Here is a 15170-nt window from a genome sequence, read left to right as displayed (position 1 = left end):
CCTGAAGTGTTAATAAACTTCCTGAATGTGGTTTTGTGCACCTTCATGGGTGCAGTTTTTAGAATGGTGTCACTTTTGGGTATTTTCTGTTATATTGATCCCCCAAACTCACTTCAAATGTGAGGTGGTCCCTAAAAAAATGGTTTTGTAAATTTTGTTGGAAACGTCCTAACATTAAAAAAAATTGTTTCCAAAATTGTACTGATGTAAAGTTGACATGTGGGAAATGTTATTTCTTAACTATTTTGTGTAACACCACTCTCTCTGATTTAAGGGTACAAAATTAAAAATGTTGGTCAAATTTCAGTCTTTTTCATAAATAAACGCAAGTTTTATCGAAGAAATTATACCACTAACATGAAGTACAATATGTCACCAAAAAAACTGTCTCAGAATCAGTGGGATACATTGAATCTCAGAATAAATGGGATACGTTGAAGCATTCCAGAGCTATAACCTCAGAAACTGACAGTGGTCAGATTTGTAAAAATTGGCCTGGTCATTAAGTACCAAATTGGTTCTGTCACAAATGGGTTAATCCCATACAGTATATAAATTGTGCACGACCTATTAAGGATGCTTGTAAAAGCGTCCAATTTGCTTTGTGTACTTTTAATTTCAAATACATTGTTGCAGTTTATGGCACTAAGATCTTCTCATAGTCGATGGAAATTAGTCTTTCTGAAGTTTTGTTTTCTTGTAGCCCCTCTACCTCTACTATACATCTAATGAAAGTATGAGTGAATATGTACTATTGGGGGATTAATATTAGCCAAGTGACCGCCAACCTGTATATTGTATATTTGATAATCTGTCTGTTCTAATTTTGCCAAACTTTGCCCTCATTTTGTTGGGCCCTACACCAGTTGTGAAAGCTTATTGTCTTTTATTATTGTCAAAATCCATTTTTTTAAATAGACCTGCAGGTTTCTACTTCCCAATTTATTTCAGACTAATTTAAGTCCCCCATAATAATTGCTTCTCCCTGATTTACTTCATCATCTATTTGCTTTATGAAGATATTTTCTGTTGCTCCTGTTATGCTTGGAGACTCATAGTAAACTCATATCAGTATTTTATTCTTTCTCCCTCCCTTTATTTCCATCCGTAGGATCTCATCAGTGTTAAGGAAGATTTTACAAATAAGCAAACCCTCTCACCCTTACTTATTTGTACAGTCATTTCAGACAGACTAGCACCCTGTAAATTAACCCCTTCCCAACACAACACATTTTTTCTATACTAAAGGGTTTCTCTATGTAGCGTAAGTGATCCGGCGTTTTTAGGTTCAAGTCCCCTAAGGGAACTAGCATATGCAGGATTTTTTTTTTTTTTAAATATTAATAAAAAAAACAAACAAACATAAAAATTCAAATCATCCCAATTATCTCTCATTAAAAAAAAAAATACACATGTGTTATCACTAGTGATAAGTGAATATACTCGTTACTCGAGATTTCTCGAGCATGCTCGGGGGTCCTCAGAGTATTTTTTAGTGCTCGGAGTTTTAGTTTTTAGCGCCGCAGCTGAATGATTTACATCTGTTACAGTACATGTGGGGGTTACCTGGATGCTAGGGAACCCCCACATGTAATCAAGCTGGCTAACAGATGTAAATCATTCAGCTGAGGTGATGAAAACTAAATCTCCGAGCACTGAAAACGAGCACTAAAAATACTCGGAGGACACCCGAGCATGCTCGGGAAATCTCGAGTAACGAGTATATTTGCTCATCACTAGTTATCACTGCAACCATGAATGTCTGATCTTTCTAAATATTAACTCAGTTGGTAAATATTGCAAACAGAAAAATAATCAAGATACTGTTTCTTAGTCACCTTAACTGCCCTTCCATATTTGGCATAAATTTTAGATTTAGATAAATTTTTCATGGATAGCCTAAAAGATTCTCTTTGTAATTAATTTTGTGCATATTTTTCCAGTGGACGTTTGATGAATATGCATCATGGTGTTTGGAAAATGATTTGCACAAACTTCATAATATTAGGATATACGTTCAAGATCTGTGCGATAAGACAATATTTCAGAGAAAGGTTGTACCCTTGAAAGAAGCCAGAATTGGAGAAACTTGAAGTGGGCAGAAATGTTTTGGTGTACCTCACAAACTGATTTTAGGTATATGTACTTTAAAGATTTTATAGCTTGAGAGAGAGATTTCTCCACTATATGGAGATTTCTCTGCCGGAAGATTGAGCCAAGCATTGGAGTGAAGTGAAAATTTTGTACATACTTCCATCTGCATACACTGCAACATTTACTGTTACTGAGAGCATTGTGAGAGTGATATTCTGCTCTGTAGATAAATTAAAGAGTTTTCCAATAATATTATCTACTTCTCAGTGTTTTAATGCAGCTGGACATATGCTGTGATTTGTCTATGTTTTAATGCATGGCACTAATTAAATATCGATGCCTTAGAGCTCTCTGTCCTAAGACAAGCTCAGTGCACATGGATGATGATATCCTAATTAAAGAGGTTTTTATACAGTATGTTGACATGTGTAGTCAGAACAAGTTTGCCCACTATTTCTGATGTGCCTGGGATGCATGCTGTGTGCACTCCTGCACATGAAGAAATATCTACAAATTGTGCTTTCTCCACTATTCTATCCTAAAAGCAAAAATTAACTAGTAGTCTTGTTTTTGCATTGCTTGATAAAAACTGTCTGAGGATTGTCAATTATAGCACTCCACCCTTCTCATATGGTCATGGTAATATATGGTGAATATGCCATTACCTTCTTTATTAAAGAAATACCGACATTCTTGGGAGATGACCCCCTGTAATGTGTAACTACTTTTATGTAGCCCATTGCCATATTTGCAGTCTACTTATATTTTACCACAATGTACTGAAAGTTGAATTTTATATACAGTACAGACCAAATGTTTGGACACACCTTCTCATTTAAGATTTTTCTGTATTTTCATGACTATGAAAATTGTAAATTAACACTGAAGGCATCAAAACTATGAATTAACACATGTGGAATTATATACTTAACAAAAAAGTGTGAAACAATTGAAAATATGTCTTATATTCTAGGTTCTTCAAAGTAGCCACCTTTTGCTTTGATGACTGTTTTGCATACTCTTGGCATTCTCTTGATGAGCTTCAAGAGGTAGTCACCGGAAATGGTCTTCCAACAATCTTGAAGGAGTTCCCAGAGATGCTTAGCACTTGTTGGCCCTTTTGCCTTCACTCTGCGGTCCAGCTCACCCCAAACCATCTCGATTGGGTTCAGGTCTGGTGACTGTGGAGGCCAGGTCATCTGGCGTAGCACCCCATCACTCTCCTCCTTGGTCAAATAGCCCTTACATAGCCTGGAGGTGTGTTTGGGGTCATTGTTCTGTTGAAAAATTAATGATGGTCCAACTAAACGCAAACCGGATGGAATAGCATGCCGCTGCAAGATGCTGTGGTAGCCATGCTGGTTCAGTATGCCTTCAATTTTGAATAAATCCCCAACAGTGTCACCAGCAAAGCACCCCCACACCATCACACCTCCTCCTCCATGCTTCACGGTGGTAACCAGGCATGTAGAGTCCATCCTTTCACCTTTTCTGCGTCGCACAAAGACACGGTGGTTGGAACCAGCGATCTCAAATTTGGACTGATCAGACCAAAGCACAGATTTCCACTGGTCTAATGTCCATTCCTTGTGTTCTTTAGCCCAAACAAGTCTCTTCTGCTTGTTGCCTATCCTTAGCAGTGGTTTCCTAGCAGCTATTTTACCATGAAGGCCTGCTGCACAATGTCTCCTCTTAACAGTTGTTGTAGAGATGTGTCTGCTGCTAGAACTCTGTGTGGCATTGACCTGGTCTCTAATCTGAGCTGCTGTTAACCTGCGATTTCTGAGGCTGGTGACTCGGATAAACTTATCCTCAGAAGCAGAGGTGACTCTTGGTCTTCCTTTCCTGGGGCGGTCCTCATGCGAGCCAGTTTCTTTGTAGCGCTTGATGGTTTTTGCCACTGCTCTTGGGGACACTTTCAAAGTTTTCCCAATTTTTAAGACTGACTAACCTTCATTTCTTAAAGTAATGATGGCCACTCGTTTTTCTTTGCTTAGCTGCTTTTTTTCTTGCCATAATACAAATTCTAACAGTCTATTCAGTAGGACTATCAGCTGTGTATCCACCAAACGTCTGCACAACACAACTGATGGTCCCAACCCCATTTATAAGGCAAGAAATCCCACTTATTAAACCTGACAGGGCACACCTGTGAAGTAAAACCCATTCCCGGTGACTAAGAGAATGCCGAGAGTGTGCAAAGCAGTCATCAAAGCAAAAGGTGGCTGCTTTGAAGAACCTAGAATATAAGACATATTTTCAGTTGTTTCACACTTTTTTGTTAAGTATATAATTCCACATGTGTTAATTCATAGTTTTGATGCCTTCAGTGTGAATTTACAGTTTTCATAGTCATGAAAATACAGAAAAATCTTTAAATGAGAAGGTGTGTCCAAACTTTTGGTCTGTACTGTAGATACTGGAGTGACCCCATGTATGGAGGTCATTAATGGAGAATTATTGTGGACTGTCAAGAAGTAACAATATTCAGCAGCCTGTTTCAGCCTTTGAAGAAAACCTTGTGAACCTGCATTTACATCTTTTTTTTTTTTTGTTATAACAAATACTCCCTAATTCAATAGCTATTGCATTTCTGTACTGTTTACAAAAGTAAAACTCAATGCTATATCTTGGGTGATTCGATAATCAAAGCATGCAAACATACAGATGCTAACACGGTTCTATCTTCACTGCAGGTTTTTGAATCTGTAGAAGAAGCTGACCAAATAGACACTAGAAGTGAGGATAGTAAGCAACCAAAAATAGCCAATGGAACCGTTCCAAATGGGACTTGCTCTCCAGACTCCGGCCACCCTTCTTCCAGGAACTTCTCTATCACGTCAGGCTATTCTGACCATAGTTTCAGCACAGATGACAATGCCTCAATGGAGACCACTAAAAATGCACTTTATCTCCACATGAAGTCAGGATTGGCAAGTGGAAAGAAACAAAACAGCTTAGACAGTACATTAGATAACAAAACCGTAGAAGAGGAACTTGCAGTTCAAGACACCATGGACGCAGAAGCAAACGCCAATGAAAGTTTAGATGACTTTTTATCAATTACTGAAAGCACAGAGGACATCTTGCCTGACAAGGAAAGCACAGTTCTCTCTGTAGTGGAAGCTTGGCCAGACAGTGAGGCTGAGAAAGAGAGTCTAGTGGGAAGTGAAGACAACTTATCTGAAGAGCCAGAGATGGAGAGTCTTTATCCACAACTTGATTCATTGGTTGTCATTGATGCAACGATGGCTGAAATGTCTCCAGTCTCTTCTACTGGAGTGACGTACTCTGTAAGTATTGGGCAGAGGTACACTAGTCTGTTATTTGTTTGGTTATCTAAATGGTTTCAATAGTCTGAATATATGATACTCTCCAATCACTCAGTTGGCAGTGAAGAAAAGTGTATTTTTATCATTCATAACAAAACTTCAACCAAATCAAGAGTTTTTCCATATGTTTTATTAGGCTGGATTCACACATTTTTGCTTTACCTTCTAAGTACAGACATAGATTGGCCACAGGTTTCCTGACCTGAGATATCGATATATGAGGCTGGCGAATTTGAGTTAGGAGATCCTAACCTGTCTCTGTCTCAAAAGACGAAACATAAATGTGTGAATCCTTAATGCCTTAATTCGCAACCATCGTTTTAGGGGAACTTGTATGTGTTTGCTTCTGTCTCTTCCTCTGAGAACTCTCAATTCTAAATATTTTTCTATCTACTGGCTAACACGGTACCAAGATATATATCTTTCCTGACTCTATAGTAGAGCAGCTGTGGGAGCTCTAGCAGCCAGACACAGACGAGTTAACCATAGAGAAGGTACAGATGGTTTGTTATCATCTCTGCCTTCTTGATCGCTGCATACACAGCACTAAAAATGCTCTATGCATACAGTAATAGGAAGCACACACATCACTTTTTCCTCCTGGCACAGCCCCAGCATTTCAAACAAAATATAGCCTTCATATTGGCAAAATAATAATATAGGAGAGGAACATAAAAATTAAGTCCATGTATCTCAAAAAATGCTAAAGTTATTTGAATATCTGAATGAGAAAAATTTTACAATTCCTTAATCCACATGTACGAAATTACCCAAAAATGTGCATGGTCACAAATAGTGGTAAATTGACTGAACTACTTTAATCATTCTCATACCTGTTTATTTTCAGAGTTCTTCTGTTACTCCATTACAGATCCTTTATGCTGTATGGATCACCCTGAGTTATGCATTTGATGACTTAGCTATAGCTGTTATTGCCATGACATACACATGGGTTTTTACCTATTTTGTTACATTATAACCTGTATTTAAATATATTTGTTACCCAATTTCTAACGCATTAGCACTAAATAGTCTAAGTTGGGAACTGAAGTGAGAAAATATAGGCATAAATTAAATGTATGGGATCAAATAACTAAAAACTGGCATGTGCATATGTATTCACCCCTTTTGTGATGAAGCCCCTCTAAATTTCTGGTGCAAGAAATTACCTTCATAAGTAACATGCTTAGTGAAATGAAGTCCACCTGGTGCAAGTCAGGGTTGGGTTATAAAAAAAAAGTGTCCCGATCTCTGATAATCCCCAGAGCACGACCAAATCAATTCAAATTGGAAAGAACATGGTACCACAACAAACCACCAAAACTCTTAGCCCGGGCAAGGAAGGAATTCATCGAAGATGCAGCACAGAGACCAAATGGTAACCCTGAGGGAGCTGCAGAGTTCCCAAACAGAGACTGGAGTATCTGTCCATGTGACCACAATAAGCCATTCACTCCATAGAGGTGACTTTTATGGAAGGGTGGGCATAAAAAAGCCTTTAATTACACACAAAAATTATAAGCTTGTTTTTAGTTTGTCAAAAAACGTGGGAGAATCCCTATATATATGAAGGAAGGTGCTGTGGTTAGATGAGACCAAAATTGAAATTTTTGGCCACCAAGGTAAACCCTATGTCTGGCACAAAACCAACATACCTCATGGTGGTAGCAGCATAATTCTGTAGAGATGTTTTTTGGCAGCAGGGACAGGGAAAATTGTCCTAGTCAAGGTGAAGATGAATGGTGTGAAGTACAGGGATATTCTTGAGCAACACCTGTTTCAGCCTGTTAGTGATTTCAGACTGGGATGGAGGTTCACTTTCCACCAAGACAATGACCCAAAGCATACTGCTAAAGCAACACTCGAGTAGTTTAGGGGGAAACATGTTTTAGAGTGGCCTCATCAAAGGACAGACCTAATCCAATTGAGAATCTGTGGTCAGTCTTCAGAATTGTTGTTCACTGGAGGAAACCATCTAACTGCAGCCTTTTTGCCTTGAGGAATGGGAAAAAATCTCAGTGGCAAACTCAGAGACTTATCCAAAGCAACTTGCAGCTGTAATTGCTGCAAAAGGAGGCTCTACAATGTACTGACTTTAGGGACATGAATATTTATGCACACTAAGTTTCAGCAATTATGTCCTATTACCGTAGTTGTTTGCTTCACAATATAAAGAAAACCAAATGCAAACCTTCAAAAAAACAGTGAAATCACTGGTTGTGAGATGACAAAGCATGAAAATTCTCATGGGGGTGAATACTTTCACAAGCCACTCTATATGTATAAACAAAAATGAATAAAAAAGAGCACATATAGTACAGACCAAAAATTTGGACACACCTTCTCATTTAAAGATTTTTCTGTATTTTCATGACTATGAAAATTGTATATTCACACTGAAGGCATCAAAACTATGAATTAACACATGTGGAATTATATACTTAACAAAAAAGTGTGAAACAACTGGAATTATGTCTTATATTCTAGGTTTTTCAAAGTAGCCACCTTTTGCTTTGATGACTGCTTTGCACACTCTTGGCATTCTCTTGATGAGCTTCAAGAGGTAGTCACCTGGAATGGTCTTCCAACAATCTTGAAGGAGTTCCCAGAGATGCTTAGCACTTGTTGGCACTTTTGCCTTCACTCTGCGGTCCAGCTCACCCCAAACCATCTCGATTGGGTTCAGGTCTGGTGACTGTGGAGGCCAGGTCATCTGGCGTAGCACCCCATCACTCTCCTTCTTGGTCAAATAGCCCTTACATAGCCTGGAGGTGTGTTTGGGGTCATTGTCCTGTTGAAAAATAAGTGATGGTCCAACTAAACGCAAACCGGATGGAATAGCATGCCACTGCAAGATGCTGTGGTAGCCATGCTGGTTCAGTATGCCTTCAATTTTGAATAAATCCCCAAAAGTGTCACCAGCAATGCACCCCCACACCATCACAACTCCTCCTCCATGCTTCACAGTGGGAACCAGGCATGTAGAGTCCATCCGTTCACCTTTTCTGCGTCGCACAAAGACACGGTAGTTGGAAACAAAGATCTCAAATTTGGACTGATCAGACGAAAGCACAGATTTCCACTGGTCTAATGTCCATTTCTTGTGTTCTTTAGCCCAAACAAGTTTCTTCCGCTTGTTGCCTGTCCTTAGCAGTGATTTCCTAGCAGCTATTTTACCATGAAGGCCTGCTGCACAATGTCTCCTCTTAACAGTTGTTGTAGAGATGTGTCTGCTGCTAGAACTCTGTGTGGTATTGACCTGGTCTCTAATCTGAGCTGCTGTTAACCTGCGATTTCTAAGGCTGGTGACTCGAATAAAATTATCCTCAGAAGCAGAGGTGACACTTGGTCTTCCTTTCCTGGGGCGGTCCTCATGTGAGCCAGTTTCTTTGTAGCGCTTGATGGTTTTTGCCACTGCACTTGGGAACACTTTCAAAGTTTTCCCACTTTTTCTGACTGACTGACCTTCATTTCTTAAAGTAATGATGGCCACTCTTTTTTCTTTACTTAGCTGCTTTTTTCTTGCCATAATACAAATTCTAACAGCCTATTCAGTAGGACTATCAGCTATGTATCCATCAGACTTCTGCACAACACAACTGATGGTCCCAACACCTGTGAAGTGAAAACCATTCCCTTTGACTACCTCTTGAAGCTCATCAAGAGAATGCTCAGAGTGTGCAAAGTAGTCATCAAAGCAAAAGGTGACTACTTTGAAGAACCTAGAATATAAGACATAATTTCAGTTGTTACACACTTTTTTGTTAAGTATATAATTCCACACGTGTTATGTCATAGTTTTGAATGTACAATTTTCATAGTCATGAAAATACAGAAAAATCTTTAAATGAGGCGTCTCCAAACTTTGGTCTGTACTGTAAATATATGTATGTGTGTATATACAGGTCCTTCTCAAAAAATTAGCATATAGTGTTAAATTTCATTATTTACCATAATGTAATGATTACAATTAAACTTTCATATATTATAGATTCATTATCCACCAACTGAAATTTGTCAGGTCTTTTATTGTTTTAATACTGATGATTTTGGCCTACAACTCCTGATAACCCAAAAAACCTGTCTCAATAAATTAGCATATTTCAACCGTCCAATCAAATAAAAGTGTTTTTTAATAACAAACAAAAAAACCATCAAATAATAATGTTCAGTTATGCACTCAATACTTGGTCGGGAATCCTTTGGCAGAAATGACTGCTTCAATGCGGCGTGGCATGGAGGCAATCAGCCTGTGACACTGCTGAGATGTTATGGAGGCCCAGGATGCTTCAATAGCGGCCTTAAGCTCATCCAGAGTGTTGGGTCTTGCGTCTCTCAACTTTCTCTTCACAATATCCCACAGATTCTCTATGGGGTTCAGGTCAGGAGAGTTGGCAGGCCAATTGAGCACAGTAATACCATGGTCAGTAAACCATTTACCAGTGGTTTTGGCACTGTGAGCAGGTGCCAGGAAGCATGAAGTGCTCCAAAATCTCCTGATAGCTAGCTGCATTGACCCTGCCCTTGATGAAACACAGTGGACCAACACCAGCAGCTGACATGGCACCCCACACCATCACTGACTGGGTACTTGACACTGGACTTCAGGCATTTTGGCATTTCCTTCTCCCCAGTCTTCCTCCAGACTCTGGCACCTTGATTTCCGAATGACATGCAAAATTTGCTTTCATCAGAAAAAGTACTTGGGACCACTTAGCAACAGTCCAGTGCTGCTTCTCTGTAGCCCAGGTCAGGCGCTTCTGCCGCTGTTTATGGTTCAAAAGTGGCTTTACCTGGGGAATGCGGCACCTGTAGCCCATTTCCTGCACACGCCTGTGCACGGTGGCTCTGGATGTTTCCACACCAGACTCAGTCCACTGCTTCCTCAGGTTCCCCAAGGTCTGGAATCGGTCCTTCTCCACAATCTTCCTCAGGGTCCGGTCACCTTTTCTCGTTGTACAGCGTTTTCTGCCACATTGTTTCCTTCCAACAGACTTACCATTGAGGTGCCTTGATACAGCACTCTGGGAACAGCCTATTTGTTGAGAAATTTCTTTCTGGGTCTTACCCTCTTGCTTGAGGGTGTCAATGATGGCCTTCTTGACATCTGTCAGGTCGCTAGTCTTACCCATGATGGGGGTTTTGAGTAATGAACCAGGCAGGGAGTTTTTAAAAGCCTCAGGTATCTTTTGCATGTGTTTAGAGTTAATTAGTTGATTCAGAAGATTAGGGTAATAGGTCGTTTAGAGAACCTTTTCTTCATATGCTAATTTATTGAGACAGGTTTTTTGGGTTATCAGGAGTTGTAGGCCCAAATCATCAGTATTAAAACAATAAAAGACCTGACAAATTTCAGTTGGTGGATAATGAATCTATAATATATGAAAGTTTAATTGTAATCATTACATTATGGTAAATAATGAAATTTAACACTATATGCTAATTTTTTGAGAAGGACCTGTATATATATATATATATATATATATATATATATATATATATATATATATATATATACACAGTTTATATCATGGATGTTTTACTGTGAATGCTTCTTTGCATCACTGTCCCCACGATATGAGCAAGGCCTTTTGTTGCCCATCACTATTCTAGGAGAGACAAGATTTATTGTATTGATACATTTCAATATTTTTGCTGAAATTATTATTTTTTGTTTCTAAAACTAAATAGCAAGAAATACTGGATATGTACACTATCAATTTACACCGTATTGAGAAGGATGTCCAGAGGTGTGATCGTAACTATTGGTATTTCACACCCACTAACTTGGAGAAGCTTCGGAATGTCATGTGCAGGTAAGGCCATTACATCATAAAAAGACTCCATGGTCATTTTTATAATTATATTTTGTTTCTCAGGATTTCTGATCTCATACCTGCCAATACACTAGTTTTACTTCACCTAGTCCTCAGGACTGTATTATTCAGAAGGCTGACTAGGTTGGAGCCTCAGGAAATGCGTAGGCACAATTTGAGTGCAAAAGGGTTATATCTACATAACAAGAATTATTGTGGTTGTCCTGAAAAAGAAGTTTGAGAACTTCGAAACACGTTGAGAATAAGCCGCACTGCCACCTTTTACCGCATATTTGAATTATTTGCGGACGCAGCATCAGTAGCATCGGTTACCTACAGCTCCGATTGCCTGATTACTTGGTTGCAGCCTAGGGTCCAAAGAGGAACAAGGGGTCCAAAGAGGAACAAGGGGTCCGTCCATAAATTGTTTTTTTCTGGTGCAGTGTTATTTGCTCCCTAGGACTCCAGTGGTTAAAGATGCTCAGTGCCTTAATAATACATGTGCAGACCAAAAGTTTGGACACACCTTCTCATTTAAAGATTTTTCTGTATTTTCATGACTATGAAAATTGTACATTCACACTGAAGGCATCAAAAGGTGGCTACTTTGAAGTACCTAGAATATAAGACATAATTTCAGTTGTTTCACACTTTTTTGTTAAGTATATAATTCCACATGTGTTAATTCATAGTTTTGATGCCTTCAGTGTGAATGTACAATTTTCATAGTCCTGAAAATACAGAAAAATCATTAAATGAGAAGGTGTGTCCAAACTTTTGGTCTGTACTGTATACATTTATCTGATCAGAGCAATAGTGCACTAATAACAGGGTTTATCAAAGGGGAACAATCAGAGCGCATATAGGGTTTTATCCGGTGGTGACAAGTATTGGTGTAGAGTCCTTGATCACCCGATGGATTTGCAATTGCAACAAAAATATAAAGCATAAGTACTAGTTACTGCAAACCCACAGGTCACAGGACCAGGAGAAATGCTGTTAGGCTAGGTTCACATTTCGTTAGTGCCGTTTAACCTATCCGTTAAACGGATGCGCTAACGCTGATTCCCAAATTCACTTTTTCTCTACGATTACACTAACACATGGTAGCATTGCGTTGGCATGCGTTAGTAATAGAGGTCTATGCACAGCAAACGCGTCCGTTCGCTGTGCATTAGACCTAACGCACCCGAAAACGAGGTAGACTGCGTTCGAGGGTGCATCACAAAGTAACGCATCATCGCTAACGCATGCCGATTTTGACATGCATTACCATAATGGATGGCAATAGGTGCGTTTGTTTTTATATAAATTTCGAGTGCATGCTTTACACTTTGATCACCATTTTATACAGGTTATTTGTTAAATGATGATAGTGTTATATACACACACAAAAACATATAATATTAGCAGTTTACAAATGACCTGTTCAAAATGGTAATTACTTTGTGAAACTTGTGTTTTGTCAAAACTTTCCCAAAAATATTCTTCTTCCCCAACGATTGTCACGTTAGTCTTTTGCTGTGTATATATTTTTTTTCCAGCTACGTGTGGCAGCACATTGAGATCGGCTATGTACAAGGGATGTGTGATTTGCTGGCTCCTCTGTTGGTAATATTGGATGATGGTATGATATTTTATGCAAACTCCAATTGTTATCTGTAATGCGTTCTGTTATCTCTATTGTACACTTATTATATTATAAATTTGCAAAAAAACTGTTTTAAGTGCAACTTTCGTTATTATAGCAGGCAATTATATTTCAATAAAGGGGTTGTTCACTACATGGACATCCACTTCTCAATTACTATATTTCCCCCATGTAAAATAATGACAGCTGTACTTCCGCCGGTGCAAGCACCATTCCAATGTTCTCGGCGCCTGGGCTTGTGTAACGTTTATGTCAAACAAGTCCTGCAGGCAAAGAGCAGGCACTCACTTCCTGCAGACAAAACTGACACCTGGAACAACTGAGAACATACCTCTGCTTTGTCACGGCCTTCGGATGTCCTTTACGTCTGAAGGAGATGGGAGTAAAGTGGCCCTGGTATAACAAGCGTTGAATAGACGGAATGGTACCTGCACAGGAGCTCAGTATAATTATTATTGGGGAATATAGTGATTGAGAAAGGGTTGTCCAAGTCTTGGACAATCCCTTTAATTTTCTGAGGAGGTTTGCTAATGACAGAAGTGACCACACTGTTTTTAATATCTTAAAGGGTTTGTCCACTACTAGAACAACCCCTTCTTGATCTAAATGTTTGGCCCCAATAAAATAAAAAAAAAAGCCTATACTCCCCTCCTATGCCGGCACCGTTCCAACAGTTTCTGCACTCGCAGTCCCTGGGCTCTCGTTGATTGACACGTGCCCGACACTGAATCAGCGCTGGTGTCACTGTCCCCATCTTTGTACAAATTGAACATGAAGAGGAAATGAGATCAGCTACAGACCTGACTTTCTCTTCATGTTCAATTTGTCCAAAGGTGGAGACAGTGACGGCTAGAGCAGCGGTTGCACTGGAGGTGAGTATAAGCTTTTTTTATTTTATCAGGGCCAAACATTTAGATCAAGATGGCTTAGGAGCATAGCCCACTTTATATGCAGTAAATGCTGACTGATATACATAGCTGGCATTTTTCTGTAACACCAAAAGCAGGTGCTAGCTCCGAACTGCTGTTAACCATTTAGATTCCACTGACAGAAAAACTTAAATGGTGCAGTTGCTGGAAGCAATGAAAGTATTTAATGTTCAAGTCCTCTACTAGGATGAAATAATCAAAAGACTTAAAAATTAAAAAAATAAAACATTTCCTATACTATAAATAACATTATCAAATACCCATTCCTTTATAAAATAACTACGACCCATGCGATAATATCAACACACAAAATCAAGAGGAGAGTAAGTAAACTTAAGTTGCAAGTGGCATAAAAATAAGTCTTCATACAGTTTTGTCGATGGAAAAATAAAAATGATCTGGGTAAATGGGCAGATGCAAACGTTTGTGCACCCTGCATATTTAGTACCTAGTAGCAGTCGTTTTTACAAGTGTCACAGCTTGTAAATGCTTTTTTGTAGCTAGCCAAATGTCTTTCAATTCTTGTTTAAGGGATTTTCATCCATTCATCCTTGGAAAATGTTTCCAGTCCTGTGAGATTCCTGGGTCTTCTTGCATGCACTGCTATTTTGAAGTCTAGCCACAGATTTTCAATGATGTTGAGATCACGGGACTGTAAGGGCCATAGTAACATTTTCTTCTTGCACCTTTTGAGGTAGTTTATTGTGGATTTTGATGTGTGTTTCGGATCATTATCCATTTGTAGAAGCCAATCATTCGCTCTGCCCACACGACTGTGATTAAACCCTTTGACTCAGTGGCCCACCCCTTCCGTGCACATGACAGGGGACATGTGATACAGCCGCTGTGCACAGGTGGATAATATTCTAAGAGATCCATCATGTTTTTTTCTGGTCCATTGAATTTCCGCTGCATGCCCAATGACCGGTACGTACTTAATTAATTCTGGGTGTATATATATATATATATATATATATATATATATATATATATATATATATATATATATATATATATATATATATATATATATATATATATATATATATATATATATGTTTGTTGGATCACTGGGAGACCACACTTCCCTGAGGAAGCTGTGCGTGTCACAGTGATACACGTGGAGTCCTCCCTACATCCCCTTTATTTTACATCAACCCTCCAGAGTTGCCTGGTATAGGTCCCATTAGTTATATTCTGATCTTCCTACCTCACCCTTCTACTTGATCCTCACCTGTCCCTATTATTGCTATTGTTTCTCATCTATCTATTGTCTTGTTACCATCATGACATTCGGACCATTTCTGCAATCTTCTTAACCTCAGTCGTTTATGATCTAGGCTTATCT

General features: G+C 39.0%; 1 protein-coding gene across 1 annotated transcript in view; it reads left to right on the top strand.

Annotated features, from left to right (window-relative positions):
- Positions 1-15170, top strand: part of SGSM1 (small G protein signaling modulator 1) — a 331551-nt gene that overhangs the window by 296990 nt on the left and 19391 nt on the right. Inside the window, exons 19-21 of the mRNA XM_077295680.1 lie at positions 4791-5387; positions 11118-11242; positions 12787-12869. Coding sequence (XP_077151795.1) covers positions 4791-5387; positions 11118-11242; positions 12787-12869 — 805 coding nt within the window. The remainder of the gene's footprint in view (positions 1-4790; positions 5388-11117; positions 11243-12786; positions 12870-15170) is intronic.

The sequence above is a fragment of the Ranitomeya variabilis genome, chromosome 1, assembly GCF_051348905.1.
Source record: "Ranitomeya variabilis isolate aRanVar5 chromosome 1, aRanVar5.hap1, whole genome shotgun sequence".
Taxonomy (NCBI): domain Eukaryota; kingdom Metazoa; phylum Chordata; class Amphibia; order Anura; family Dendrobatidae; genus Ranitomeya; species Ranitomeya variabilis.
This window is presented reverse-complemented; position numbering and strand designations above follow the sequence as displayed.